Source organism: Meriones unguiculatus, chromosome 3, assembly GCF_030254825.1.
Source record: "Meriones unguiculatus strain TT.TT164.6M chromosome 3, Bangor_MerUng_6.1, whole genome shotgun sequence".
NCBI classification, from domain to species: domain Eukaryota; kingdom Metazoa; phylum Chordata; class Mammalia; order Rodentia; family Muridae; genus Meriones; species Meriones unguiculatus.
Genome location: NC_083351.1, coordinates 15,767,013 through 15,792,348, shown reverse-complemented (window position 1 = coordinate 15,792,348; position 25,336 = coordinate 15,767,013). Strand labels below are relative to the sequence as shown.

Below are 25,336 nucleotides of genomic sequence, written 5' to 3'. Positions count from 1 at the left end.
GGGTAAAGTCACCAGTGCTCTTGTGTTCTTGCAGCTGGCCAGGCTGGAGCAACCTTGTGGGGCATCATGACCTCAGCTCTGAGTCCCAAGCATCCTTTGGAATGGACTTCAGGTCTCAAGTCTGTCAGAGCTAAACTGTACAGATGAGGAAACTGAGGCACAGAAGGAGGGAGCTTTCTCGGGTACACAGAGCGGACAGGCCAGAACCTCAGTATCTCACCCCCGCCAGCCTCCAGTCCAGGATGTTTGGTCGTGCAGCTGTGAACATGTGCGCTGGAAGGCTGGTCCCTCTGTGTTCCTGTGTTGCCTCTGAAGACGTCCCTGTTAGAGGAGCTGGCACTCTTTAGAAAAGATGATTGGGAAATGTGGGGGTGTGGTGACATATGCTTGTAATCCCAGAAGGTGAGGCAGGAGGATTGCTACGAGTGTGAAACCAGTCTGGGTTATAGAGTAAGACTCTGTCTCAAAAGAGAGAGAGAGAGGAGAGAGGGGGAGAGGTGTGGAGGGGAGAGGAAGGAAGGGGAAGGGAGGGGAGAGGGCTAGAGAAAAATCCCAGTAGGGTCTTTTTCTAACATGCATGAAACCCTGGGTTCACTCTGGAGATAAGGGCAGGAGGATCAGAAGTTCAAGGTCAGCCTGGAGAGATGGCTCAGAGGTTAAGAACACTGACTGTTCTTTCAGAGGTCCTGAGTTCAGTTCCCAGCAACCACATGGTGGCTCACAACCCATCTGTAATGAGATCTGGTGCCCTCTTCCAGTGCGTAGGCCCAGGGCTGGATAAATAATAAATTAAGAAAAAGGTACATAAGATCCTGACTCCCCTCACCTCCCCAAAAAAAAGGAAGGAAAAAAGAAAAAGATGACAGGGCCCTTACCCCTTGGGTTTACACGTTTGCTGGGGCAGGGGAATAAGAGAGATCTTCCTCCAAGACCTTGAGCCCATTGCTCAGCCTCCCCGGCCTCCCTCCCTCCTTCCTGTGTGACGCTGGGAGCCTAATGACCACCTTAGAGCCTATGGCGATGAGGAGAGCAAGCGAGGCATCCCAGACAGTCCCTGCCCCAAAGCTAGCAGCTCCTAAGTGGGGCAGCAGGTGAGTTCACTGCCGTGCAGGCTCCTGAGCCTGCTTGCAGGCTGCGTCCTTCCTGTCGGGGAATCTGCTCCAGGCCAGAGCTGGCTGTGCTCCTGTCACCCTGTCCTGCCCTCCAGGGACGAGGCTGTACTGCCTGTCTCCCACCTGGGCACCGACTGCAGCTGCCCTCGGAAGCCAAACTCTCTGTCCCAAGACCTTGTCGAGTCACCGCCCCTGTTCAGACCCTCCAGGACAGCGGTTCTCAACCCTCCTGACGCTGCGACCCTGTAACACAGTTCCTCGTGTTGTGGCGCCCCCCAACCATAAAATTATTTCATTGCAACTTCATAACTGTAATTTTGCTACTGTTAGGAATCATAATGTAAATACCTCATATGTCTGATATTTGACCCCCATTAAAGGGTCATTTGACCCCAAAGGGGTCGTGACCCACAGGTTGAGAATCACTGCTCTCTGTACTCCGGTGATTTGTAGGGGAAAACCCAGGGGTTTTGTTACTGCTTGGCCCCTGGAGTCTGCCTGCCTGGCTGAGTCTAGGTTCTAGCCCTTCTTTGGGTACCTGCCCTAACTCCAGCGGGCTGTAGTTTCCTCATCTATAAAACCTGCATTTGGTGGAATGACTCCGTAGGAGACAGAGTGGACCTGGTGCCGGAAATAAAGCCTGGGACCAGTGATGGGCAAGCGCTTCCCTCCCTGGCCTTCAGCGCATGCTCCCCGCAGCAGAGGCTGGGCTCTGCGGCTGACTGCTCACACTTCGTCCCTGGCCTGGGAGTGTAGACTGCTGGCATCCCCAGGCTTGCTCAGGCGCCCCTGGCAGGGGTGCTGACCTGCCCTCCCCATATATCGTCTTCTCTTGCTTTTCTGGGCCTGTGGCTGGTTCCTGGTTTGGGGGGTCTGAAGACGCATCACTTCCCCAGGGTGGGTCCAGGGCTGCTCTGCGCTCCAGGCCTGGGTGTGCCGAGTCTCCTCAGCCCTCAGCCCTCAGCCCTCAGTGAGGCGCCTCCTCACTGGTGTTCTGTCTTTACCTAGGCTGTGAGCGCCTGAGACAGGGTCACTCTGACATCCTCTGGCGCATAGTGCCATCTTCAGTGCCCAGGCAGTGCCTGAGACTGCCATTCTCATACTGGGAGCTGGCAGCCCAGAGGGACTTGGGACTTGCTGAGTGTCGCCGTGCCTGAGAAGGGTTGAGCCGGGGAAGAAGCAGTGTCCTCTCTCTACCTTTCACCCTGAGGTCACCTCCACCCACTGCTGCCCCACACCTTCCTTGTCTCCCACCCCTGACGCTCTCACCGGACCTGGGCCCCACGATCTCCCAGACTCCATTCTCTCTTACTGAAAGCTGAAAGGGACCAGCTCCCTGTACAGAACTGAAGTCGCTGAGCGAGTTTCAGGTTGCTCGCGCGGCCCTCAGCTTTGCTGGCAGTAAGGGCCCTTTTGTCTTCTTTATTTGCGTTGTAGAAATTTTCGAGTCTACTCTTAGCTTGCTCACCAGGCTTCAACGGGTGTCGTATTCTTTCACCCTCCTGCCTCCAGTTTTTCCTTTTTATGGGAAATTTAAAACATTCACAGAAACATCAGGTGGGCAGACTCCATTCACCCCGAGGTATTTTCTTTCTGGTCCAGATCTCCTGCCTGCCCCTTCTCCCTCTCTCTTTAAGACAAGGTCTCACTGTGTAGCCCTGGCTGGCCTGGAACTTGCTGTGTAGACCAGGCTGCCTCTGCTTTGTGAGTGCTGAAATTAAAGGCGTGTGCCACCATGCCAGGCTCCAACTCATTTTGATTTGCCTTCTGTTCTCTTTGGCTTGTTTTTTTTTTTTTTTTTTTTTTTTCTTGAGACAGGGTCTCACGTAGCCCAGGCTGGCCTCAAACTCACTACATACTCAACCATGAGCTTGGATTCCTCATCCTCCTGCCTCTACTTTTAAGAACTGGGAGTACAGATGCCACCATGCCAGGATCTCTCATCTGAGCTTGAAAAAAAAATCCTATCTTAATCATTTTATGCTTCAGTAGCTGGGTATTCCTTGTAAGGAGTAAGGATACTATTTCTGTAACTATGTCTGTTACCATCATTGTCCCCCAAACATTAACATTATCCCAATATCCCTAAATCATCACTTGCTCAGTGTTCTTGTGATTGTCCTAAGATCCTTTATTTTTTTGTGTGTGGATGTGTATGAGTTAAAGTTCTTATGACGGGTACATGGGTGCACACACATGACTGTGTGGGGGTCAGAGGACAGCTTTGGGAGTAGATCCTCAGGTGCTTTCCTCCTTTTGCTTGAGACACATTTTCTCATTGGTCTGGAACTTCACCATGGAGGCCAGGCTAGCTGGCCTATCAGATTTCAGGGATCTATCTCCACTTCCCATCTCACCACCCCAAAATTACACTGCCATAGCTAGCTTTTATTAAACAGTTTAAATCATAATATAATGTGTTAGATATCACTATATATAATACATTATATATAATTCTATGTAACATATTATTATATCTATATAATATATAATTATTATATATATGTTTTTTGAGGCAGGGTCTCACTGTGTAGCTCTAGCTGTCCTGGAACTCACTACATAGACCAGGCTGGCCTTGAACTCACAGAGCTCTACCTGTCTCTGTCTTTCAAGTGCTGGGATTAAAGATGTGCACATCTATACCCAGATTCCATTATGATATATATATATTTTTTTAACAGAATGTGATTTTTGTGGCTTCCCCACAGTCCCCTTTCCTCCACCCACTCACATTCAGCTTTTTTTTTTTTTTTTCTACCTGTGTTCTGGGAACTTGAACTCAGATCTTCATGCTTGTGAGATGAGTGACTGAGCTTTCCGGACTGAGCTGTTTCTGAGCCCCAGGTGTTCTGTGAGACAGGCTTTCACTATTTGGCCCAAACTGGCCTGGAACTTGCCATCCTCCTACCTCAGTCTCCCAATTACAGAGATCACAGATGTGTACCATCATACCCAGCTACAGTTAACTTTTTAAGAATAAGGGCTCGGGCTAGAGAGATGGTTATGAATGCTGACTGCCCTTCCAGGGGATGCAGGTTCAATTCCCAGCACCCACATGGAGGCTCACACCAGTCTGTAACTCCAGAGGATCTGTCACCCTCTTCTGTCCCCCTTGGCCACACAAGTGCTACATAGCCATACATTCAGGCAAAAACACCCACGCACATAATATAAAAATAAACCTTTAAAAATACCAGGACTCAAAGTTTATATAATGTCATTTGTAGATGTGTATTTTAAAGACCCTTAAGATTTCCCTTGCAGGACTGAGGGTGTAGTTCTGCGGTAAAGCACCTCCTTGGCATGCTCACAAACTGGGTTTGATCCCCAGAACTACAAAAAAAAAAAAAAAAAAAGAAAGAAAAGGTTTAAAAATTTCCCTCTTCTCAAATCTGTGCTGTGATGGCGCACATCTTAAGTCCCAGCACTCGGGAGGCAGAGGCAGGCGGGTTTCTGAGTTCAAGGCTAGCTTGGTCGACAGAGAGTTTCAGAACATCCAGAGCTACACAGAGGAACCCTGTTTTGAAAAAAAGAAATCCTTCCTTCACTAATTCTCCCTTCCTCCCCCCTCCCCACACTTCATCTGGGACTTTTTGCAGTTTCTGTATTATTTGCTAAGTGTGTAATTTGGTTTGGGCATTCCAATAACCTGTTTTAATGACCGTGTTTCATATCTAGAACATGTAATTTAATCTTCCTTGTGCACAGCCGTCAAAGATCAAAGGAGCCAGGAGTCACCACCTCACAGAATTATTTTGGGTGGCAAGGTCTCCGTGACTCCCCACGGCAGTTGCTGGTGTTGACTGGTTAGAAATCTGGGAAGGCTTGGAAGGGGCCAGGACCCCAGGAATGCTTTGATGATCTCCTGCAGTTTGCTGTGTATCAGAGCCACACAGTCTTAGAGGGCAATCGAGTGAGTTTCCGAGACCCTCTATTTTGTCTTTCTAGATCCGTGCTGGCAGGATGGGAGCACTCTTTTAACCGCTGAGGGTAACTCCGGAGGCACAGGTTGCAGTCCGTGGACTTCCAGGGTCTAGGTCACAGGGAAAGAGCTAAGGAGTTAGGAGTCTCACTGACTCATCTTCCAGATGGAAATACCCTGCCCAACTCCAGGGCCTCGTTGGAGTTAGAATGCTGGGGAGCTTACACTGGGTGTTATACTTCCTTATGATTAGCAAGCACCTTTGATCTCAGCGCTCTAGAGGCCGAGGCAGGCGCATCTCTGAGTTCGAGGCCAGCCTGGTCTATGGAGTACATTTACAGGGCAGCCAGGGCTACACAGAGGAAACCCTGACTCGGGAAACCTGATGATGAAGATGATGATGCTGATAGAAAACCATTAATAATTAATTTAATTTAAAATGAAATGTAAAGTCCCATCTGTTTTTTGCTTTGCTTTGTGGTTTTCAGACAGGGTGTCACTCGCAGCCCTGGCTAGCCTGGAGTTTGCTGGGTAGAGCAGGATGTCCTCAAATTCACAGAGGTCCACCCGCCTCCGTCACCTGCCGAGGTCTACAAGCATGCGCCCACTCATGGGTGTTTTGCTTCTGTTTTGTTTTGTTTTCTTCTTGTCTTAAAATTGACTTTTCCTTGTTTCATGTGTCACACATGCATGTGTGCCCACTTGCACTGCCGTAGCGTACATGCAGAGGCCCGAGGACCACTTGACGGGATCTATTCTCTCCTTCCGCCATGCAGGTTCGCTGGCCTTGAACTCAGCTTTATCAGTCTTTGTATCAAACCCTTTTACGCACTGAACCGTCTGCCCAGCTCCTGTCTGGGTTCTAGTTCAGCTCTTTCCCTTAGTCTGGTTGCGTTTCCAGTGAGACCTGGAGAAGCAACGCCTCTGGGCTTTCGTATTTTCAGCCTGTGAGTGTTCCAGGTGGTGGGTTCAGCCTAATATCCTGTGGCTCCGTCTCTCTTAGAGGCATCCTCATGCCACAGCAGAAAAGTGGCCCACCACCTGCTTCAGCTGTAGGCCACGGTGGGAGTTTACAGGCAGAGGGTACCTGGAGAGCCATCTCAGCAGAATGACAAACGATAGCCGTGATAGTCACTGGAGATACAAAAATGGTGCCTGTTCCTAGTATTATAATGGTCCAAAGGAGTGAGTGTCTAATGGTGAAATTTAATCTACAGCTCCCAGGGCCTTACTGCTGGTAGTTCGGCCCCTTTCCTGGGTTGCCCTGGTAACCACAGCTGGCACTGCAGAGCCACAGTGGTGAAGAATGGGTACCATTGATGCATCCTGACCCAAGAAGAGGTGAAAGCAGAAGGCCTTTCTAGGCAGGGCATCTGGGCACGGCCTGGTGCTGCCATCTGTGGTCTCTTGCACAGATAGAAAGCACAGGCCAAGAACCAGAGTGTATGTTTGTGTGTGTGTGTCCAGTGGGTAACAAAAGACAATGCCAGTGGTTGGAATTCAGGGCTTTTCTTGGGATGGACAGGCCAGGCTGCCTGAGGGACTCCAGTGGGCTTCCAAGTTCTCTTTAGTGCTGGGAGTCATTCATCTTTACCCAGTGCATTTATAGGTTTTTGCAGAGAGACACTAGCCTTTTAGTGTTGAAAGAAATCTAGATGGCCACCAGTCTTTTTTGCTTGTTTTTGTTTTTTTCAATACAGAGTTTCTCTGTGTAGCCTTGGTTGTCCTGGATTCACTTTGTAGACCAGGCTAGCCTCTAACTCACAGAGGTCCTCCTGCCTCTGCTTCCCAGAGTGCTGGGATTATAGGCATGCACCACTCTGCCCGGCTGGATACCAATCCTTAAACTTCATTTATTTGTTTGTTACAGTGTATCTGTGAGTGTGTGTGCATACTTGTGACAAGTGTAGAGGTCAGAGGACAAGTCTGGGGAGTCAGTTTTCTCCTGTCACCTTGCAGAATCCAGAGATCTAACTCAAGTCATCAGGCCTGTGCAAAAGCGCCTTTACCTGCTCAGCCATTTGGCCAGCCCTTGCCTGTCGGTCCTGATCTAGAATCCAGGGCCTCAGTCTCTTTAGCACCGACATGCCTGACCATGTCAAGTGGTAGAGAGCTCGCTCCCTTGGGAGGAAACTCTTGTCCTGTTTGAGCTGAAGTCTGTGTCTCCCAGACTTCCACCTCTGTGTCCTGGAATCCTCTCCAGGGTCATTCAGACCTCTTCTCTTTTCTGCAGAATAGGCTCGAGGGATGGAGGACAGCTACCAGCTTTGCTTTCTTAAGACAAGTCCCTCTTTCTTGCCTGCTTCCTCCTGTATGAAAGGACTGGGGAGATGGGGTTGGGATTGAGGTGTGGAAATGGTTTTAGTCCATGGATCAAAGCTGTGCCCTGACACTTGTGGGTCTGCTTGGTATGGGAAGAATATTGGCTGTGGATTTGGCCCAGCCTGGGTTAGGCTCTGATTCTGCCCATTTATGACTGCATAATCTAGACATCTTCCTCCCGCTTCGTGGTCATGGTGATGTCCTCCTACCCCATATGTGGCCGGGATCATGAAGTCAGCTGGGACCTGTGTGCCAGATGCTGGAGCCTAGAACCTCAGCTCCTCATTCACCACTGCTCTCAGAAATTCCCCCTTAACACTTTCCTTATCTATTTTTTTTAAATTGACTTTTCAAGACACCGTTTCTCTGTATAGCTCTGGTTGTCCTGAAAGTCACTCTGTAGACCAGGCTGGCCTTGAACTCATGGATCTGCCTGCCTCTGCCTCCTGAGTGCTGGGATTAAAGGTGTGGGCCACTATGCCCAGCCCAAGGTTTTGTTTTATTTTTGTTTATGTATATGTGGATGTGTATGCATCTGTCATAGTGTGTGGGTACCCGTGGGGGCCAGAAAAGAGCATTAAATCCCCTGGAGATGGAGCTACAGCTGATTGTGAGTCTTCCAGTATGGGTACCGAGACTTGAACTTGGGTCCTAGTTAAGAGCACTATGTTGGGCTGGAGAGATGGCTCAGAGGTTAAGAACACTGTCTACTCTTCCAGAGGACCTGAGTTCAATGTTCAATTCCCAGCAACCACTTGGTGGCTCAGAACCATCTATTATGAGATCTGGTGCCCTCTTCTGGCCTGCAGGCACACATGCAGGCAGAACACTATATACATAATAAATTGTAAAAAAGAAAAAAGAGCACTATGTGTTCTTAAGTACTGAGCCATCTCCCCGGGGCCCAGAAAGAACTAGTTTGATGCATGCTAAGGAATAATAGGAGAATATTCAGTTTTTGTTTTCTATAATCAAACCATAATGTTTCTGAAAGAGCAGAAGATTTTGTACGTGCAATTAGAAAACCACGCAATTCCTACCATGCAAGCGTCTTGAGTGTGCACCGACGTGTTTCAGGCTGTATTCGTTGATATTGTGTGGCAAAATGGCATAGTGTAAGGTGCTCATGTTGCGTATTCAGAACCACGCTGCAATGAAGTTGCTCCATAGAGCGTGGGTGAATGCTGCCAGGAATACCTCAGATTAATTATGCGTTTGATCTTGAATCAATTTCTGGTCATCACACCTTTAGAAACATTTTACTATTGCCAAATCATTTGTGATCCTCACATTCAGTTATGTGACCCATAGGTTAAGAAACCTTGGTCAGGTTGAGCTGAAGTTCCAACCTGGTCCTGGCGGCTCCCCTTTGGATCTCTAGGTATCTGTGGCAGGCTAGCCGGCACTAGGTTGTTAAGAAAGTCTGTAGTCTTCCAGTCATGGCTTCGTTATTTTGTGGCTTCTGTGTGGTCAGGCAGAAGTCTGTGTGGTCAGGCAGAAGAAGTCAGCTTATATTCGGCAAGGGGAGCCCAGGGAGGAATTCAGAAGATAACAAGACGAGTGTGTGTGTGTGTGTGTATGAGAGAGAGAGAGAGAAAGAGAAAGAGAGATATCAAATCCTGAAGTCAAGGCCGTCTTACACAGCCCCTCTGAACCTTTAACACTTTACCTCTAGGTCCTGGAAGGAGACCAGGCTATCTTGCAGAGGATCAAGAAGGCTGTGCGGGCCATCCACACCTCTGGCCTCGGTGAGTAAGCCTGCCTAGGGTCCGGGGCCTGGGGCCCAGCCAAGCCTGCAGCCAACTCTGAGAGCCTTTCCCATCTGCAGTCCATGTGGAGAATGAGGAACATTACCGAGAGGCTGTGGAGGCTTTGGGGAATAGTCACCTGTCCCAGAACAGCCATGAGCTGTCCACCGGCTTCCTGAACCTGGCTGTATTCACCCGTGAGGTGGCTGCACTCTTCAAGAACCTGGTGAGGCTCCCGCTTCCTCCCGCCAAACTCACAGCAAATCCAGTCTCTTGTTTATCTTTGAAGATGTGTTTATTTTTATTTCCTATGTGTATTTGTCTGCATGCATGTATGTGTGCCACATGTGTGTGTCTACCTGGTGCCCTTGGAGGCCAGAAGGGGGTATTGGAGCCCCTGGAACTAGACTTAGAGATGATGTTTGTCTACCACTTAAATGCTGGGAACTAGACCCAGGGTCTTCTTTGAGAAGCCAATGCCCTTAATAGAAGAGCCACCTCTCTAGCCCAAATCCAGCATCTTAGGAACTGACCAGGAAGAGTCAGTTGTGTCCCTTGACCTCTGACCCCTGACCTGTCTGTATAGTTCTGACCCATCTCTACGCTGTTGTTTTGAGACTGGTCCCACTCCTGCCTCAGCCTTCTGAATGCTGGGATCAGTCTGTCCCTGTCCCTCACCTTCCCCATCCCTCCTTCCTGCATCCCTTCTCTCTGCACTCAGGAACAAAGGGGGTCCTGCAGCAGGGCAGGAGGAGTCCCTTGCAGGCCTGGAGCAGCCCGGGGAGGGCACTGAGCGCAGCACCCCTGTCCTCCTCAGCTCCTTCATCTCCTCCCCTCCCTGCCTCTTACACTCCAGAGGCTCTCCATCACCTCCTGGTACTCCCTGGATCCTGATCCTCGTGGGGCGGGGGCTCTGCTCTTTGCAGGTGCAGAACCTGAACAACATCGTCTCCTTCCCACTGGACAGTCTGATGAAGGGGCAGCTAAGGGATGGGCGGCATGTGAGTGTCTGTGTGGAAGAGAAGGGCCTGCTGGGGTGGGGAGGACTGCATGCAGGGCTAGGCAGGAGGAGAGACCATGTGCGGGTCAGTCCCTGCAGTACTGCCTCCTACTGCCCCTGGGTCAGCTGGAGGGCCTGGCTTCCACGCCACGTGTAGATTTTGGCTTGCAGCTCTGCTTCCTCACCTCTACCAGCTGAAGGATAGGTGAGCCGCACATGTGTCCCAGTGCTGGTACACAGAAGGCTCAGGGTCCGGGCCCAGGATCCACAGTGTCTTGCTCCTCTGCACCCGGTAGTGCTGGGTCCATGTAGAGGTGCTGTGAAAGGACTGTGGCAGAGTCACCTCCTTGGGAGGTCTGCCCCACAAAGCATGGGGGTGAGGAGAAGGAATTGTCCTCAGCTGAGTGACACCGGCCTGGGAACCTCCCAAACCAGACAGGTGGCTTTTTTTTTCCTCAGAAGAAGTTGAGGCTGTCCAGAAGGGTGTGGATAGCTGGGCTGATTAAGGTTCAGGTATCCAGCCCAGGCAAGCCAGGCCAGGGGTCAGCTATGTCTTTCTGGTTTGCTGCGTGGCCTTAGGGAGACTTCTCAACCAGACTGTTCTGTGTGTTCATACCCTCCCCAGTGAGAGAGTGGTCTCATATCAAGCAGGAGATATCGATAGGATAAAATAGGGGTGGTGTTTGAGCTTCATCTTCCTGCCAGCATCCTCCGTGGCCCATGACAAGACTCAGAGCAGGGCCCAGAGGCTAGCTACATCCCAGCCTAGAGCCCACCGTACCTGACTGGTTCTTGGCAACTCTGGGAAGAGGCTGGGGTGGGCTGGGCCACAGGAAGGGAGTTGTCCCATGTGTTAGGGTCACTTGGAGAACAGTGTCAGATAGCATAACTCAAGAGTGGGTCCCCAGAAGGTAGCAGCGTGGCCTGCTTACTCTAGGCTTGTGTTTCCCTTTGGTCGACTTGTGCTTTCCTCAACACCAGGATTCCAAAAAGCATCTGGAGAAGGCGTGGAAAGACTATGAAGCCAAAGTGTAAGTGACCTTGGAAGGGTGGCCTTCAGGAGAGCGTGTTTGTGATGGAGAAGGGTGCTGACTTTGGGATGTGACACTCAGGATGTCTGGCTCTTGGGAGCCTTGGCCAGGCCTGGCTGGGTTCTGGGCCCTGTGCTGCAAGGCCATCTAAGGGAGCCGTTTTGAAAGGACCATGGGATGCTGCCCACAATGACCTGGCCTCTTGATGCCCCCGTGGACAGGGACATTGCATCCTCGAGATCATTTGGTCACAAGAGGGAGGTTTTAGTGTCCAGAGGCTCAGAGGATCTGCGTTGTTAGCTCAGGGCCACACAGCCTAGGAGAAAAATCTTCAATCCGCAGGAATGAGACAGTAGTATTTTTCTTCTATACATTGTGAAAAATGTTGACGAGACTGAGATCAAAGTTCTTGTGTAATCTGCTATTTACACAATATGGAGCTGGACCTGGTTATAATGCCTATAATGGTCGTACTTGGGAGGGTGAGGCAGGAGGATTGCAAGTTTGAAGCCAGTCTGGGAAATAGAGAGACCCTGCCTCAAAATGAAAACATAATAGCTGAGCCTCGTGGCCCATGCCTTTCATCAGGAGGCAGAGGCAGGTGGATCTCTATGAGGCCTGGTCCACATAGTGAGTTCCAGGCTAGCCAGGGCTAGCCTGTCTCAAGAGCAAGTAAACAAACAACAAAGGGGGCTAGGGATGTAGTTCAGGGTGTAGAGAGAGTGTTTGCCCATTGCACTCAATGCCCTGGGTCCAGTTCCCAGCAGAGTATTCCTGGGTGTGGAGGTGGCACAGACCTGTAATTCCAGTACCCAGGGAGAGAAGGCAGGAGGGCAGGAAGTTCAGGTTACCCACCCCTCCTCAGAGAGTTGTGAGGCTAGTCTGGGATGCATGAGACCCTGTCTCAAAAGATAAAAAAAGAAACCAAAATTGTGGCCCATCTTTCTGCATTAGGACATTTTCTCGGCAGCAGTTAGCTCCAGGGTGCGCCGACACACACATTCCTCAGTGTGTTTAACCTGCCCTGTCATGGCAGGAGCATCTTGGGAGCTGCATATTTGCTCCTGTGCATAATGGCCTCCTTGGGACAGGTTCCAAAACACAGATGCTGGAGAATTTATTGCCCTTCCATCTCTTAGAGCTGCAAACACCTGTCCCAGTCCAAACACCTGTCCTGGTCCTCCCTTCCCCTTATAGCTGGGAGCGCAGGGCCTCATCCTGTCTGGGATGGGGTGTGGCCATCTGCTCATTTTAGAGGTCCAAAAAAGGGCATAGAGACATAGGCTAACCTTATCTGTATGAGTTGCTGAGGGGATCATGTGACCCTCTTCTTCTGCCTTTACTAATTTTTTCTAGTGAACTTTTTGTAAGATTTCAAAGATGTGGTGGCATGTGCCTTTGATCCCAGCACTCGGGGTTGGGGGCAGAGGCAGGCAGGCCTCTGAGTTTAAGAGCTAGCCTGGTCTACAGAGTAAGTTCCAGGACAGCCAGGGCTACACACACACACACAAAAAAAAAAGTCTCAAAAAGCTGAAAAATAAATAAATCTTTAAAAAAAAATCTCCGGTGAAATTCAACAAGTATTCCTTTTCTACATCTCTGTGCTAGAATAATGGGAAAAGGCCTTACATTCACTGGGAAGCATTACTGTTAAGCAAGTGTCTCCTGTATATGGGACTCATGGATCCCCGCACTCAGCCTGAGACGTACAAATATACCCTCGGCTGCTGTGGGTGGGTTTCTTGGGAACAATCCACAAATGGATCTACCATCCCCAAAGAGGAAAAACCAGCTATCCCTGGAGACCTATTGGGTGTGCAGGGGAGAGGCCCTAGTTTTTTTTTCATTCTTAGGGGAGATGTGGAGATTGATCCAGAGATTCATGGGTACTAGGCTAGCCCACTGCTCCAGAGCTGCCTCCCCGCCTGTGTGCCACAGGCTTCCAAAGCTTTGACTAAGAGGCTCCATAGGCTCATGAGAACCAAGGCTCTGTGGTCATCTGCCCCCTACCGGGCCCCAAACATTTTCTAAGTCCCTTCTAGCTAATGAGAATAAATCACCCTTGGTCCCACCTGGCCTTCATCACCTCTGGCATAGAATCTTCAAACCTCTGCTCTAGCTTAAAGACCTAGGAGCTTAACTGGTGTGGTCCTGTCTCTCCCCATTGCTGTTGCCTCAGGCAATGTCCCATCCCTGTCCATCTCTGCACAGCTCCCTGAACCCGCCACCTCAAGGCATTCCAAGGTGTGGTCCTCCTCCCCAGGCCTAGCTTCTCTGAGCTGATGTCTCTGGCTTCATGCTGCCATGCCGAGGCCAGGCCTTACTCTCCTGTCACCGCTTCAATTTGATTTGTGTCTTTCTCTTCCCTCTGGACTCGCCAGAACCCCTCACTCTCTGTTGTTGCCAGTCCTAGTACGCAGATGGCACAGGGAAGGGCTTTGTCTCCACACTCATGGATCCATAGTAGAGATAGCAAGTGGGATTAGGGCTGGCGAGGCTTGTTCAATGTCTCTTCTTCTATGACCTAGGGCCAAGCTGGAGAAGGAGAGAGATCACCGAGCCAGGGTCCTGGGCGGAACCCACGGGGAGCTGTCCCAGGATGCACAGCGGGAGCGAAGGCTCTTCCAGCTGCACATGTGTGAGGTGAGGTGCGATCCCCCCTCCCCACCAGGGAGGATGTGCCCTGTGTGTTTCCTGTTTGCCTCTTCCAGATGGTCAAGGCTCTGGTCGCAGGCCCTAGGGCTGGCCAGCTGGCCTGTAGGATGTACCGAAGGCTCAGTCATGGCCGAGAGGGTTAGCCCTGGGGTAGGGACCGAAACCCGTCACCAGATCCAGCTCACACTGGATCCTGGCCCACGTCTTGTCCTGTCCTTTGCCAGTACCTCGTCAAAGCTGGAGAGAGTCAGGTGAAACAGGGCCCAGACTTCCTTCAGAGCCTCATCAAGTTCTTCCATGCCCAGCACAAGTAAGCCTGTCTCTCCCCGCCTCCACCCTTAATGCTTTGGGACAACAGGACAAAGCACCCCTCCGGGGGTTGAGACCTACCAGGTCTCTGTATATCTGGACATTGTGGGCAACGCTTTTCTACAGAGCTGCCACTTTATACACTACTCACCATGGCTCGGGCACTAAGGATTGGGCCTGGTGCTCTTACCGACGCCCCCCTGCCCCGCCACCCAGCAGCTGCAGCGTTTGTCCATATTTCATAGATGGGAAAACTGAGGCTCACTGCATGCCCAAGGGTGCCCTGTGGGGACCTTTTCCAACTTCTGGCCTCATCCACATTTCCATCCTTCCCTGATCCCTTGCTCTGGCCTCTCAGCTTCTTCCAAGATGGCTGGAAGGCAGCTCAGAGCCTGTCCCCCTTCATCGACAAGCTGGCAGCCTCCGTCCATGAGGTAAGTCAGGCCTTTCCCTCATTTGTGGGGTCATACCCCCACCCCCGTCCTTCCGGGAAGCTGTGAGTGTGGAGAGCTGACTCGCTGGTCATAGAATGAGACACTGCCCCAGGGTGCTGGGGTCAGGCACATTGTCCCAGCATACTGGGTCAGGCTCTGCCCTGCAACCTCTTCCCGGATCCTGTCCTCTGCCTCGTAGCTTCGGCAAGCTCAGGAGGAGGAGCTGCAGAAACTAACCCAGCTCCGGGACTCCCTCCGAGGGACGCTGCATTTGGAGAGCAGAGAGGTCAGGCCCTGAGTAATCCTAAAAGAGATGGCTGGCCCAGCCGCCACGCCCTGGCACATGGAGGGAGGGAAGGAGGAAGAGAAGCCCCCCCCTCCGGTATCCCCCACCCCGGGGAGCAGTGCAGCAGGGGACCCTTCCCTCCCAGTCACCCTGAAGTCTCCTTTGCATGTCTGAGGGGCAGGAGCACCCAAACCGGAAGAACTCGGGGGGCGGCTACAGCATCCACCAGCACCAAGGCAACAAGCAGTTTGGGACAGAGAAGGTGGGCTTCCTGTACAAGAAGAGTGATGGGTGAGTGACTCAGAGAGCTTAGGCAACTTGCCCAAAGACACACAGCTGGGAAGTGAAGGTTAGGAAGCTGCCTCAATGACTGTTCTCACAGCCCCTGCACCGTGTCGCCCACTCTGTCGGTGGACAGTTATCAGAGGGCGACTGGGCGTGCGACTCTTTGCCAAGGGTCCCTGAAGGTTATTCTTCCAGAACTGCGGCACCAAGGCCAGCCACGGCACATGCCCTGAATGCCAGCACTTGGGAGGCTGAGGCAGGGGACTGCTGTGAGTTTGATGCCTAGCACTTGATACGCCTCCATCTTGCCCTCTCTACAGTACCCTGAATGTGCACGGATATGAAAACACTGGCTGTGCCCTGCTTCCTGGTGTTAACTTTTTATCTTAAAAAGGCCTAGAGGGTAAAGGTGCTTGCTGCCATGCTTGAGCTCAATCTCTGGAACCCACAGGGTAGAGAGAGAACCAGCTGACTTAGTTTTCTATTGCTGTGAAGAGACACCATGGCAGAGGGGAAAAAAGGTTTATAGGGGTTTCCAGTTCCAGAGGGCCAGTGTATAACCTTTGTGGAAGAGAGCTTGGCGGCAGCCGGCAGGCTTCGGTAGCTGAGCGCCCACATCTCACCCATAAGCACAAAGCAGAAAAAGAGCGAACGGGGAAGGGCACGGGCTTTCGAAACCTCCATCTCCCACAAGGCCACACCTCCTCATCCTTCCCAAACAGTCCTACCAACTGGGCACCAAGTGTTCAAACACTGGCCTGCGTGAGTCCTTCTCATTCAAGCCACCGCAGTGATTGGTTATCCACTGCTGTGGGTTGTGTCTCTTCTGTCAGGCTGGAAGCTCTCAGGGTACCAGGGCTGTAGTGACGCTTAGAACAGGAATCCAAAGCCTGAGGCTTTTCCCCATCATGGTGCAGGGAGTGACGAGGCACAGAGGGTGGGACGGGAAGGCGGCACACATTCTGTCCTCTGAGGCAGGGCAGTTAGGCGTGGGCCACTGGTCACTGTTTTTCTCTGTCCTTTTGGGCCTTAGGATTCGAAGAGTCTGGCAGAAGAGGAAGTGTGGGGTCAAGTATGGCTGCCTGACCATCTCGCACAGCATGGTGAGGCCCCTGAGGGGATCTGAGCGGACAGGTGCCGCGCTCTTCCTGCAGAGCGGGCCTCCGACCTTAGATCCAGAGCATTCGGGAGCCCTCTCAGGAGGGACGGCATCCAAAGGACCCGCACCCCTCCCAGGAGGGACTTTTGAGATGACTTAATAGACAGGAAGGCAGAGTCCCAGAGGGTAACATGGCGGCCTCCACCCTCACGTTTCCCACAGATCAACCGGCCTCCAGTGAAGCTGACCCTGCTGACGTGCCAAGTGAGGCCAAACCCTGAGGAGAAAAGGTGCTTCGACCTGGTGACCCGTGAGTAGCCTACGCAGGCCCCACACTGCCCCGTGCTCCTCCTGAGGGGCTGTGGCCAGGGCTCTGTATTCGGGACACTAAGCAGCCAAAGGCTAGCACTGCAGGCCCAGGACTCCCAGGGCTCGCTCCCTTCCAGGGTCTCAGCTGCCGTCCCACTGACCACGGAAATACACCCACCTTCTATGTATATCAAGTATATGGTCACACAGAGCATGGTTGAATGGCTCTGGCCTGCCTGGCTTTGGAAAATGAGTTACCTTATTTTTGTGGCTACGGGGGTAGGCGGCTTTAATGCCGGGCTTTAGGGAAGGTGAATCAGGCTGGGATGCAGCTTATACTGCATGCATGAAGCTCTGCGTTCTGCTCTGAGAACCATCCAGCAGAGAGATCAGAAGTTCAAGGCAATCCTCAGCTACATAGGGAGTTTGGGCCAGCCTGGGCTATATGAGATCTTATCTCATTTAAAAAAAAAAGGCTCTTAATGGGTTATTTTACTTTATGTGTATTGCCATTTTGCCTGTCTGGGAGTCCCTAGAACTGGGGCTACAGAAAGCAATGAACTGCCATGTTGGTGCCGGGAATTGAACCCAGGTCCTCTGGAAGGGCAGCCAGTGCTCTTAACTGCTGAGCCATCATCCCAGACAGGGAACCCTCCCTGTAGTGAGAGGGGAATCCAAGATTCTAAGATGGCGGGGGAAGGGGTGCTCAGAGGAAAGAGGTATGCATAGAGGCCCTCGGAAGAGCTGAGCTGCTGGAGGGAATTAAAGGCTGTTTGAGGAGAGAGAGCATTTGTGTTTAGCCTTGAGAGATGCAGAGATTGGCTTTGTGTGTGTGGATGGCTGCTGGGGGGGGGAGGAGTTATCAGCGTGAAAGGCGTGGAAGCAGGACAGACTATGCCCACACCAGTCTTGCGAGGGACTCCACGCAGGAGAAAAGCCTAGAACTGCGCCGTAAAGGTTCGAGCCTTGTTCTCTGATAGTAGGGACCCTTGGGGGTCTGGAAGCAGGGTGCAGTGTGGTTAGAGCCCTAGACGCAGCAGCCTGGGAGCTGGTAGGACTGGGTGAAGGGAGAGAGGCCGGAAGCGAGGAAACCGGAGTGGGGGTGGCTGGGGGTGAGGCCCATGCTGTGCTTCACCAGGCAGGGCTGGGCCTGCGGGGGTGCTGTGCACCGGCTTTGAAGATGACTTGCAAAGATGGTGACGTTCTCTGAGGGGCACACAGGTGTGCTTGTCCTGGGGAAGGCCCACAGGATCTGTGGCCCTGACGCCATCTCCTCTGGCCCACAGACAACCGCACATACCACTTCCACGCAGAGGACGAGCTGGAGTGTGAGGCGTGAGTGCCGGGTCTGGGCGAGCAGCGGTGGGGTGGGGTGGGGAACCTGGTCCCTACCCCGTCTCCTGTCGGTCTCCAACCCGCCCCGTTGGTCCGCACAGATGGGTGTCTGTGCTGCAGAACAGCAAGGACGAAGCCCTGAGCAGCGCCTTTCAGGGGGATCCCAGCGGCGGCCAGTGGCCTTGGGGGGGCCCCAGACCGGATGCGGAGCCACACGACCTCACTAAGATGCTCCTCGCCGAGGTGAAGAGCAGGCCGGGGAACGACCACTGCTGCGACTGTGGGGCCGCAGGTCAGCGGTGGGCGAGGCGTTGGGGGGAGGCGTGGAGAAGGGGCCGTGGGTCGCGGGCTCCAGCTGCGCTCCCCCGCAGACCCCACGTGGCTCAGCACCAACCTGGGCGTGCTCACCTGCATCCAGTGCTCCGGCGTCCACCGCGAGCTGGGCGTGCGCTACTCCCGCATACAGTCGCTCACCTTGGACCTCCTGGGTCCCTCGGAGCTGCTGGTGAGAGCAGGGGCGTGGGGCGGGGCGTGGGAGATGGAGCTTGGCTAACTGGGAAGGGATCCAGAGTAACCGACCAGGGGGTTGGTAGGGGCGATGACGGCTGGGGAACTGTGGGGAGGGTCTGAACTTTGAAGGCTGAACCTTGCCAGGAGCTCTGTCCTAACACCTTATTCCCCGCTGACATGCCACCCGCACCGCGCCGTGCCTCCAGCTGGCTTTGAACATCGGAAACTCCCGCTTCAATGAAGTCATGGAGGCCCACCTGCCCTCCCATGGCAGCCCTAAACCCTCTGCTGAGAGTGACATGTAAGGACAGTCTTGGGGGCAGGGGTGGCCAGCTCCCCAGTTCCCAGGGTCAGAGAGGAGGGATCTGGGATCACAAGGCTGGGGAGAAGGGAGCCCTTTGACCCTAAAGTTACCGGGAAGCCGGATTCTTCTGGAGGGCGGTTCCAGAAGTTACCGTGTGGGAGAACTGGGGACCCGTGACCGTCTTTTGTCGTGACAGGAGTAGCCGCAGGAACTATATCATAGCCAAGTATGTAGAACACAGGTTTGCGCGCCGGGCCACACCCGAGCCCCAGAGGCTACGGACGGCCATCTGCAGCCGGAACCTTCTGTCAGTACTGGAGGCCTTTGCCAACGGGCAGGACTTCGGACAGCCTCTGCCAGGGCCTGATGGGCAGGTGAGGGCCCCTCCCAGGGCCACTTAACCCATTCCTCAGACCTCCTCTAGGACCGTCACCATCCAGTACCCTCTGCCCAAATCTCACACACCAAGTGGGGAAGAGAACAGTTCCAGCCAAGCAGACCTGGATTCAAATCCTGGCTGTGTCTTTTTTTTCTAGCTGTGCAACCCAGGGCAGTTATCTAATTTCTCTGAGTCTGATTTCCTTGTCTATAAAATGGGTTAGTCCTGGAAGGGGATGGAAGGGGGGGGAAGCCAGGTCTGATTAGAGTGGTGAAAGCCACTACTTTGGTGATAGTCATGAGGGAGGAAGGATTTTGTCAGCAAGAGTTGCTGTGAGTAGACATTTAAAACTGGATGTGTGCACTGGCTGCTCTTCCAGAGGACCTAGGTTCAATTCCCAGAATGCATATGGAAGCTTAACAACTGTATGTAACTCCAGGTCCAGGGGATCCAATGCCCTCTTCTGGCGTCTGTGGGTACAGACATGCAGGCAAAACACCCATGCAATATGGGATTGGACGAGAGAGAGAGAGAGAGAGAGAGAGAGAGAGAGAGAGAGAGAGGAGAGAAAAGGCAGTCTTTAAAAAACAAAACAACTGCATGTCACCGGCTGGGGGACTAGCTCAGCGATGGAGCACAGCGTGCTTAGCCTGTGAGGCCCTGCATTGGCACCCGGCCCTGGAGGAGACAGAGCAGGATGTCACTGAACTGTACAACTGAAATCTTCACAGGCCCCCCAGTGGGCAGTGAGGGCATAGCGCTTGAGTGAGGCAGGAAGCTCTCTCAAAGCACCTGGGTAAGAGGGCAAGCTAGAGACCTCAGTGAAGAAGTGGGAGAAGGCGGCAGAGCCCCAGACAGGTGATGGTTTGGGAACACCTTCTCCTAGGGCTGAGGAGGAACCAGAGGACTTCCTGAGCCTTGTCACGCCTCCCTGATGTGAGGGTCTCTCCAGATGGTCTCATCTCTTGGGGTTTCTGGCCACTTCATAGTCAGAGATACTGGGGCAACAAGGGTTCATGAGGGCAGCACTAGACTGAGTGCAGGTGATGGGGAACTCAGGCATGTATGTGTGTGTGTCTGTGTGTGTTCAGGCACCTGGAGAGCCCGCCCTGCACTTGGCCATCAGCGTCGCCTGCCAGGCTTCCCTGCCCCTGGTGGACTTCCTCATTCACAATGGGTGAGAACCCCTCTGCCATCAGCAACCCCACTGTTCCCCCCCATCCCCCCCATTTCCCTGGAACTTTGATACCGCCCCCCCCCCGTCTCTTGGCCGCCTGTTCCCCTCCTGGAACCTCCCTGCACCCTCCTCCTCCTAGCGGCCACCTGGATGCCAAGGCTGCAGATGGAAACACCGCCCTGCACTGCGCTGCACTCCACGGCAAGCTGGACTGCCTCAAGCTGCTGCTGACAGGGAGAGCCCCCGTGGGAGCAGGTGTGGCCTGGCGCCTCCTCCTGGCTTGTTCCTTCCCTCCTTAGTGGCCCCGGGGTGGGGTGGGGGTGCCATTCGTCTCTAGAGCCTCAGCTTCCTCACCTGTAAAACGGGAGTTTCACAGAGCTGGCGAGCCCACCGAAAGGTGGGGATGGAGCCATGAAGAAAATCCCAGCAGAATCCGGGCTCTAGTGATGTAACTGTTACGTGGGGTCTGGTCCCTTGATAAGTGATCTGTAGTGTGAATCCTCGAAGCCTGGTATCACATTCACCTTATAGATAAGATGATTAGGACCCAGTGAGACCAAGTAGGTCACCTAAGGCCACCCAGAAAGTCACAGAGACGTCTAGTTTTCATACCCAGATAGTCCGAGTCCAAGGCCCATATTAACCTCTGTGCTGCAATGTCTCCTTGATTCTGACCATGACCCCTGGACTTGCCCTCCACAGTAAATGATGCTGGAGAGACAGCTCTGGACATAGCCAGGAGGAAACAGCACAAGGAATGTGAAGAGCTGGTGAGTGTGAAGGCGGAGGCTGACCTCTGACCCCTCTTCATCCCCGATAGCCCTCTGACATGGCGAGCCTTTGGTTTTGGCAGCTGGAGCAGGCACAAGCAGGGACCCTCACTTTCCCTCTCCACATGGACTACCCCTGGGGACATTCCACGGAGCATGGCTTTGACAGTGAGGAGGATGAGGACGAGAAGGTAGGCTCAGCCCCTTCCTCTCCGGATGGCACCGGACAAGAGCCATATTGCGCCCGGCGTGGAAAGGGGCTGGCTGATCTGTGGAAACCAAGATGGCCTTGTCCCCACAGCACTGTCCTGTAAAGCCTCCAGCGCAGGCCTGCTGTGGCAGTGGGAGGCTGGACATCAGCAACAAGACCTATGAGACCGTTGCTAGCCAGGGACCAGCCACCTGTCAGAACCAGAGTGGGGACAGTCCGCCACCCCTGCCCATCAAAAACTCTTCTCGGACTATACTCCCTGGGCGAGCAGGACATTCCAGTGGAGGTATAGTTGGCTGCCCAGGAGTACCATGATCGAGCCATTTATTGAGGGAGTGCTGTGGAGGGCATTGAGCTGGGAGGGCATGGCAGAGCTAAATGTAGTGGCTCGTGCCTATGATTCCAGCTCTCAGGAGGTGGAGGCAGGAAGACCAGGAGTTCAAGGCCGTATATACTGAGCTCAAGGCCAGCCTGGGTTCCTTGAGACCCTGTGTGAACACAACAAAGAGCGAACAGTGGCAGCCCATCCTGCCCTCCGAGTTCTGTTGGGGCTGCCGTCCTCTTCTTCCGGTTCAGGGCCACACCGAAGCTGCCACTGTTTTTTAAGCTTCCGTTTCGAGATTCCAAGCCAGGTCTGTCTGGCTCAGACTTTTCAGTGCCGCACTTAAGCAAAAAGACAAGTGTCCGAGGAGCTTGCCCTGCACACTAGTGAGGAGATAAAGGCTGGGAGGCAGTTGGTGGTGACACAGGCGCTCCGCCCACTGAAGAGTGCTAATCCATTCCAGGAGGCCCAGCTTCTGTCCTCTGTAGGCTGCTCTGTGCAGCTCTGGGTAGAGCCCGGCTGTGCGCTTGTGCTGTGTTGGATGATTGGAGCTCGTTCTGGGAGGCCACAGAGAGAGGGGGAGAAAGGGAGGGGCAGGTCCTGTTGGAGCTGGCAGTGGGTTGGGAGGACTCCCTGAAGGAGGTGGTGCCTAAGCTAAGCTTGGTGGGGGGGTAGGCAGGAGGCCCAGGCTGAGGAGAGGGGGGTGAACAGAAACAGCACAAACCATCATGTTTGGTGGGTGTGACATGACTGTGCTGGGGTGATGGAGGGGCTGGAAGAATAGGGAAGGACTCATGAGGGATCCCGTAAGTCTGCTTTGACATTGGACAAAGCATCTCTACTTTCTTTTTTTTCTTTAATTAATTAATTAATTGGCTAATTAATTAACCGTGTGAGTGCGCTGTCTGCATGTACACCTGCATGCCAGAAGAGGGCATCAGATCCTTTCATAGGTCATAAGCCACCATGCCATTCCTGGGAATTGAACTCAGGACCTCTGGAAGAGCAGCCAGTGCTCTTCACAGCTGAGCCCTCTATCTCAGCAGCCCAGCATTTGTTTGTTTATTATAGTTTTGAAAAACAGAGTTTCTCTGCGTAGCCCTGGCTGTTCTGGAACTCACTTTGTAGACCAGACTGGCCTTGACTTCCCAGAGAGCCACCTGGCTCTGCCTCTGCCTCCGGAAAGCTGGAATTAAAAGCGTGCCCCACCGCCACCATGGGCTTCCATTTTCTAATTACAGGAGAACAACTCAAAGCAAGCATTGTCACTTTGTGGTTCTAGATCGCTCTGACATTCCCAGCCTGAGGTCAGAGTCTCCTGAGGCCTCAGAGAACCCGAGCAGCCCAGCATCTTCCTCTTCCAGCCTCACCAGCTCTGTGGAACCTGGAGGGCTGAGCCAAGCTCCATCTAACCCTGAAGAAAGCCTCCAGGAGCCACCATGCCCCTTCCACCCTAGGCTGGCCCCTGGAATCACCCCTGCTGAGGTGTATCTCCCCGTCAAGTTCAGGTTGGTAGAGGCCTGGCTCTGCCACCCAGCCCGTCTCCTGGCTCTCTGAGCATTTGTTAACTTCTCGACCTGAATGCTACCTGTCTGAGGCCTGGGTCATAGTCTCACTCTAGGCGCCAAGTTGTAGGCCAGACCTGGGTGGGGGGTACCTTACCTTTTCCTCTTCCACCTAATTGCTTTCAGGTCTGGCCAGGAGAGCCAAGGAGGAGCCTGGGGCTTGGGCTGCTGAGGTTGGTGGGAGGGGAAAAGGCTTTGCCCCACATGCATGGATTCTTCTTAAGGGCTCTGGAAAGTCTTCACTCGTCCCCAGCTGCAACCCAGGATCCAACTCTCTTCTCTGTAAACCCTTTTTGTCTAGACTTAAGTTTGGGGAGAACTGGACCTAGGAACACCTCAGAGCCCTCTGGGGAGGTCAGTTCCAGACCTCCAGGGTCTCTCAAGACCCAGCCTAGGGGCCTGATGGACTCTGGTTCCCCTTCATTACCCCCAACCTTGTTTGTCCACCTGGGCTCCGGGCAGCGGGATGACATCAGCTACCCCTGCCTTCCAGCTCAGAGAGCACTCGCTCCTACAGACGGGGAGGCCGGAATCTGGAAGACGGTCCCTCAGCCCGGCAGCCACTGTCTAAAAGAAACATTCTGGTAGGAGTGCTGGCGTGTGGTTTGAAGTGTGGTGCCTGGGCTATAGAGTTGGTCAAGAGCAGGCAGAGAGGGGAGGGAGCCCTTGCTCCGTGGAGGCCACACTTGGCCAAGGTTAAGCCTGTTGTCACCTGCCTGCTCTGGCCCAGGACTGTGTGAAGCTGAGCGAAGCTCACCCATAGCCGACTCCCAGAAAAAATGCCAGCTTCATCCTTCTCTTCCCTTCTCTTCCCAGGTTGGCCTCATGGAAGGAGATGGCTCGAAGTCTGGGGTCCTCCCGGCAAGTTCCCTGCAACTTTTGCACAACTAGCTCCTTGCTGACCCCTCTGCATGGCCCACGCTGGAGCTGAACATTCACAGCTGGGGCTTGAGCCCACAGATCTGGGAGCCCACCTTCCTATGGGAACCACGGCCCTGCCAAGGACACTGGCCCCTCGGGGTTGGGGCTGATGTCCTGGGCCAGGCAGCTCTGGCCTGGGTTAAGTTACACATCCCTCAATCCTTACCGCACCCGCACTGTGTTTTTCCCTGCCAGGGTGGGACCCGCTTGCCATCATTCACTCCCAGGCACTGTCTTGTGGCCATTAATTACAGCTTAATGTCCAGCCCTTTGCAGGTACAATGGCTGCCACATGAATAAGACACGCGTCATGCAGGTGTGGTTCCTCACCGGAAAGCCGGTCCCCAGAACTGACTCGGAATGAGCAGAGCCAGGCTGCAGAGGCCGGCTTTGAGCTCAGGGGCAGGACCGGCTTGAGCTGGTCCCCCGTCAGATCATTGAGGTTGTTACAGGCCAGTTCTAGTTGGCCCAGGCCTGTGCTGCACAGGCTAAAGTACTCTGAAAGCCTCCTGCAGAGGGGCGGCCTTGCCCTCCCTAGGGTCTGCACCGAGCTCCTCGCCTCGCTATCTGCCTTGATGCGACAGAAAGGAAAGGAATGGTCTGGGGTGACTTGACCCTGCTTCTCTCCCTTTTCTCCTGATCAAATCCGAAGCCTGGGGGAAGTGAGAGACTGAGAGAGGAGAAAGGAGTTGGAAAGATAAGAGAAACTTCAAGAGTCGGCTTTCCAGTGCCAGAAATGCTACCACTGCTCAGCCCCAGTTGTGAAGCTGGACTACCAGTAACCACGGGCAGCTCTGGTTCACAGCCACTTGGGGCTGGGTCCTGAAGGAGTGGGCCAAGCCAAACAGGGGAGACCAGAGGGCATCCAGTCTGGCTAGGAGTTGAGCTGGTCACCCTGGAGGCTGGGCTGTTCCCTGGTCTTAAAGAAGCAGGGTTCCTTCTGAGCCCCGAGGGTCAGCTTTTGTTCATCTCAGACTTCTTATCTTACTCATCTCCTAATAAAGGGTTCTTGGGGGAGGGACGAATCCCCCTGGTTTCATTTGTGGGTTCTAAAGAGAAATAGGGAAACGAAAGACTCTCAGGACCTGGGATTCTTTCCCTGAGCCTGGCAAGGGCCGTGGCTGGTAGAGAGTAGTGGTCAGAGTACAGCAGGAAATTTTGCCCCGGGAGACGTTTGGTATGGCAAACCGTTCCGACTGGAGGGCGCATCCCTGAGGCGAGGGTGCTGGTGAGTGGTCCTCCAGCACAGTGTCTCCTGGTCTGCTTTGTGTCGCTGTAACGGAATGCTGAAGGTTGGGGCACTTTCTGCAGTAAAGAGTTTGATTTGGTA

The 25,336-nt window shown here is 53.4% G+C and overlaps 1 protein-coding gene across 1 annotated transcript in view; it reads left to right on the top strand.

Annotated features, from left to right (window-relative positions):
* Positions 1–25,336, top strand: part of Asap3 (ArfGAP with SH3 domain, ankyrin repeat and PH domain 3) — a 38,232-nt gene extending 12,896 nt beyond the window's left edge. The window contains exons 2-25 of the mRNA XM_021631478.1: positions 9,032–9,104; positions 9,185–9,330; positions 10,031–10,105; positions 11,086–11,135; positions 13,664–13,778; positions 14,015–14,100; positions 14,458–14,533; positions 14,733–14,819; positions 15,001–15,110; positions 16,138–16,207; positions 16,426–16,513; positions 17,799–17,847; positions 17,949–18,139; positions 18,219–18,352; positions 18,564–18,658; positions 18,858–19,035; positions 20,132–20,217; positions 20,357–20,472; positions 20,920–20,987; positions 21,071–21,178; positions 21,289–21,484; positions 22,803–23,028; positions 23,579–23,669; positions 23,902–25,336. Coding sequence (XP_021487153.1) covers positions 9,032–9,104; positions 9,185–9,330; positions 10,031–10,105; positions 11,086–11,135; positions 13,664–13,778; positions 14,015–14,100; positions 14,458–14,533; positions 14,733–14,819; positions 15,001–15,110; positions 16,138–16,207; positions 16,426–16,513; positions 17,799–17,847; positions 17,949–18,139; positions 18,219–18,352; positions 18,564–18,658; positions 18,858–19,035; positions 20,132–20,217; positions 20,357–20,472; positions 20,920–20,987; positions 21,071–21,178; positions 21,289–21,484; positions 22,803–23,028; positions 23,579–23,669; positions 23,902–23,976 — 2,589 coding nt within the window. The 3' untranslated portion in view covers positions 23,977–25,336. The remainder of the gene's footprint in view (positions 1–9,031; positions 9,105–9,184; positions 9,331–10,030; positions 10,106–11,085; positions 11,136–13,663; positions 13,779–14,014; positions 14,101–14,457; positions 14,534–14,732; positions 14,820–15,000; positions 15,111–16,137; positions 16,208–16,425; positions 16,514–17,798; positions 17,848–17,948; positions 18,140–18,218; positions 18,353–18,563; positions 18,659–18,857; positions 19,036–20,131; positions 20,218–20,356; positions 20,473–20,919; positions 20,988–21,070; positions 21,179–21,288; positions 21,485–22,802; positions 23,029–23,578; positions 23,670–23,901) is intronic.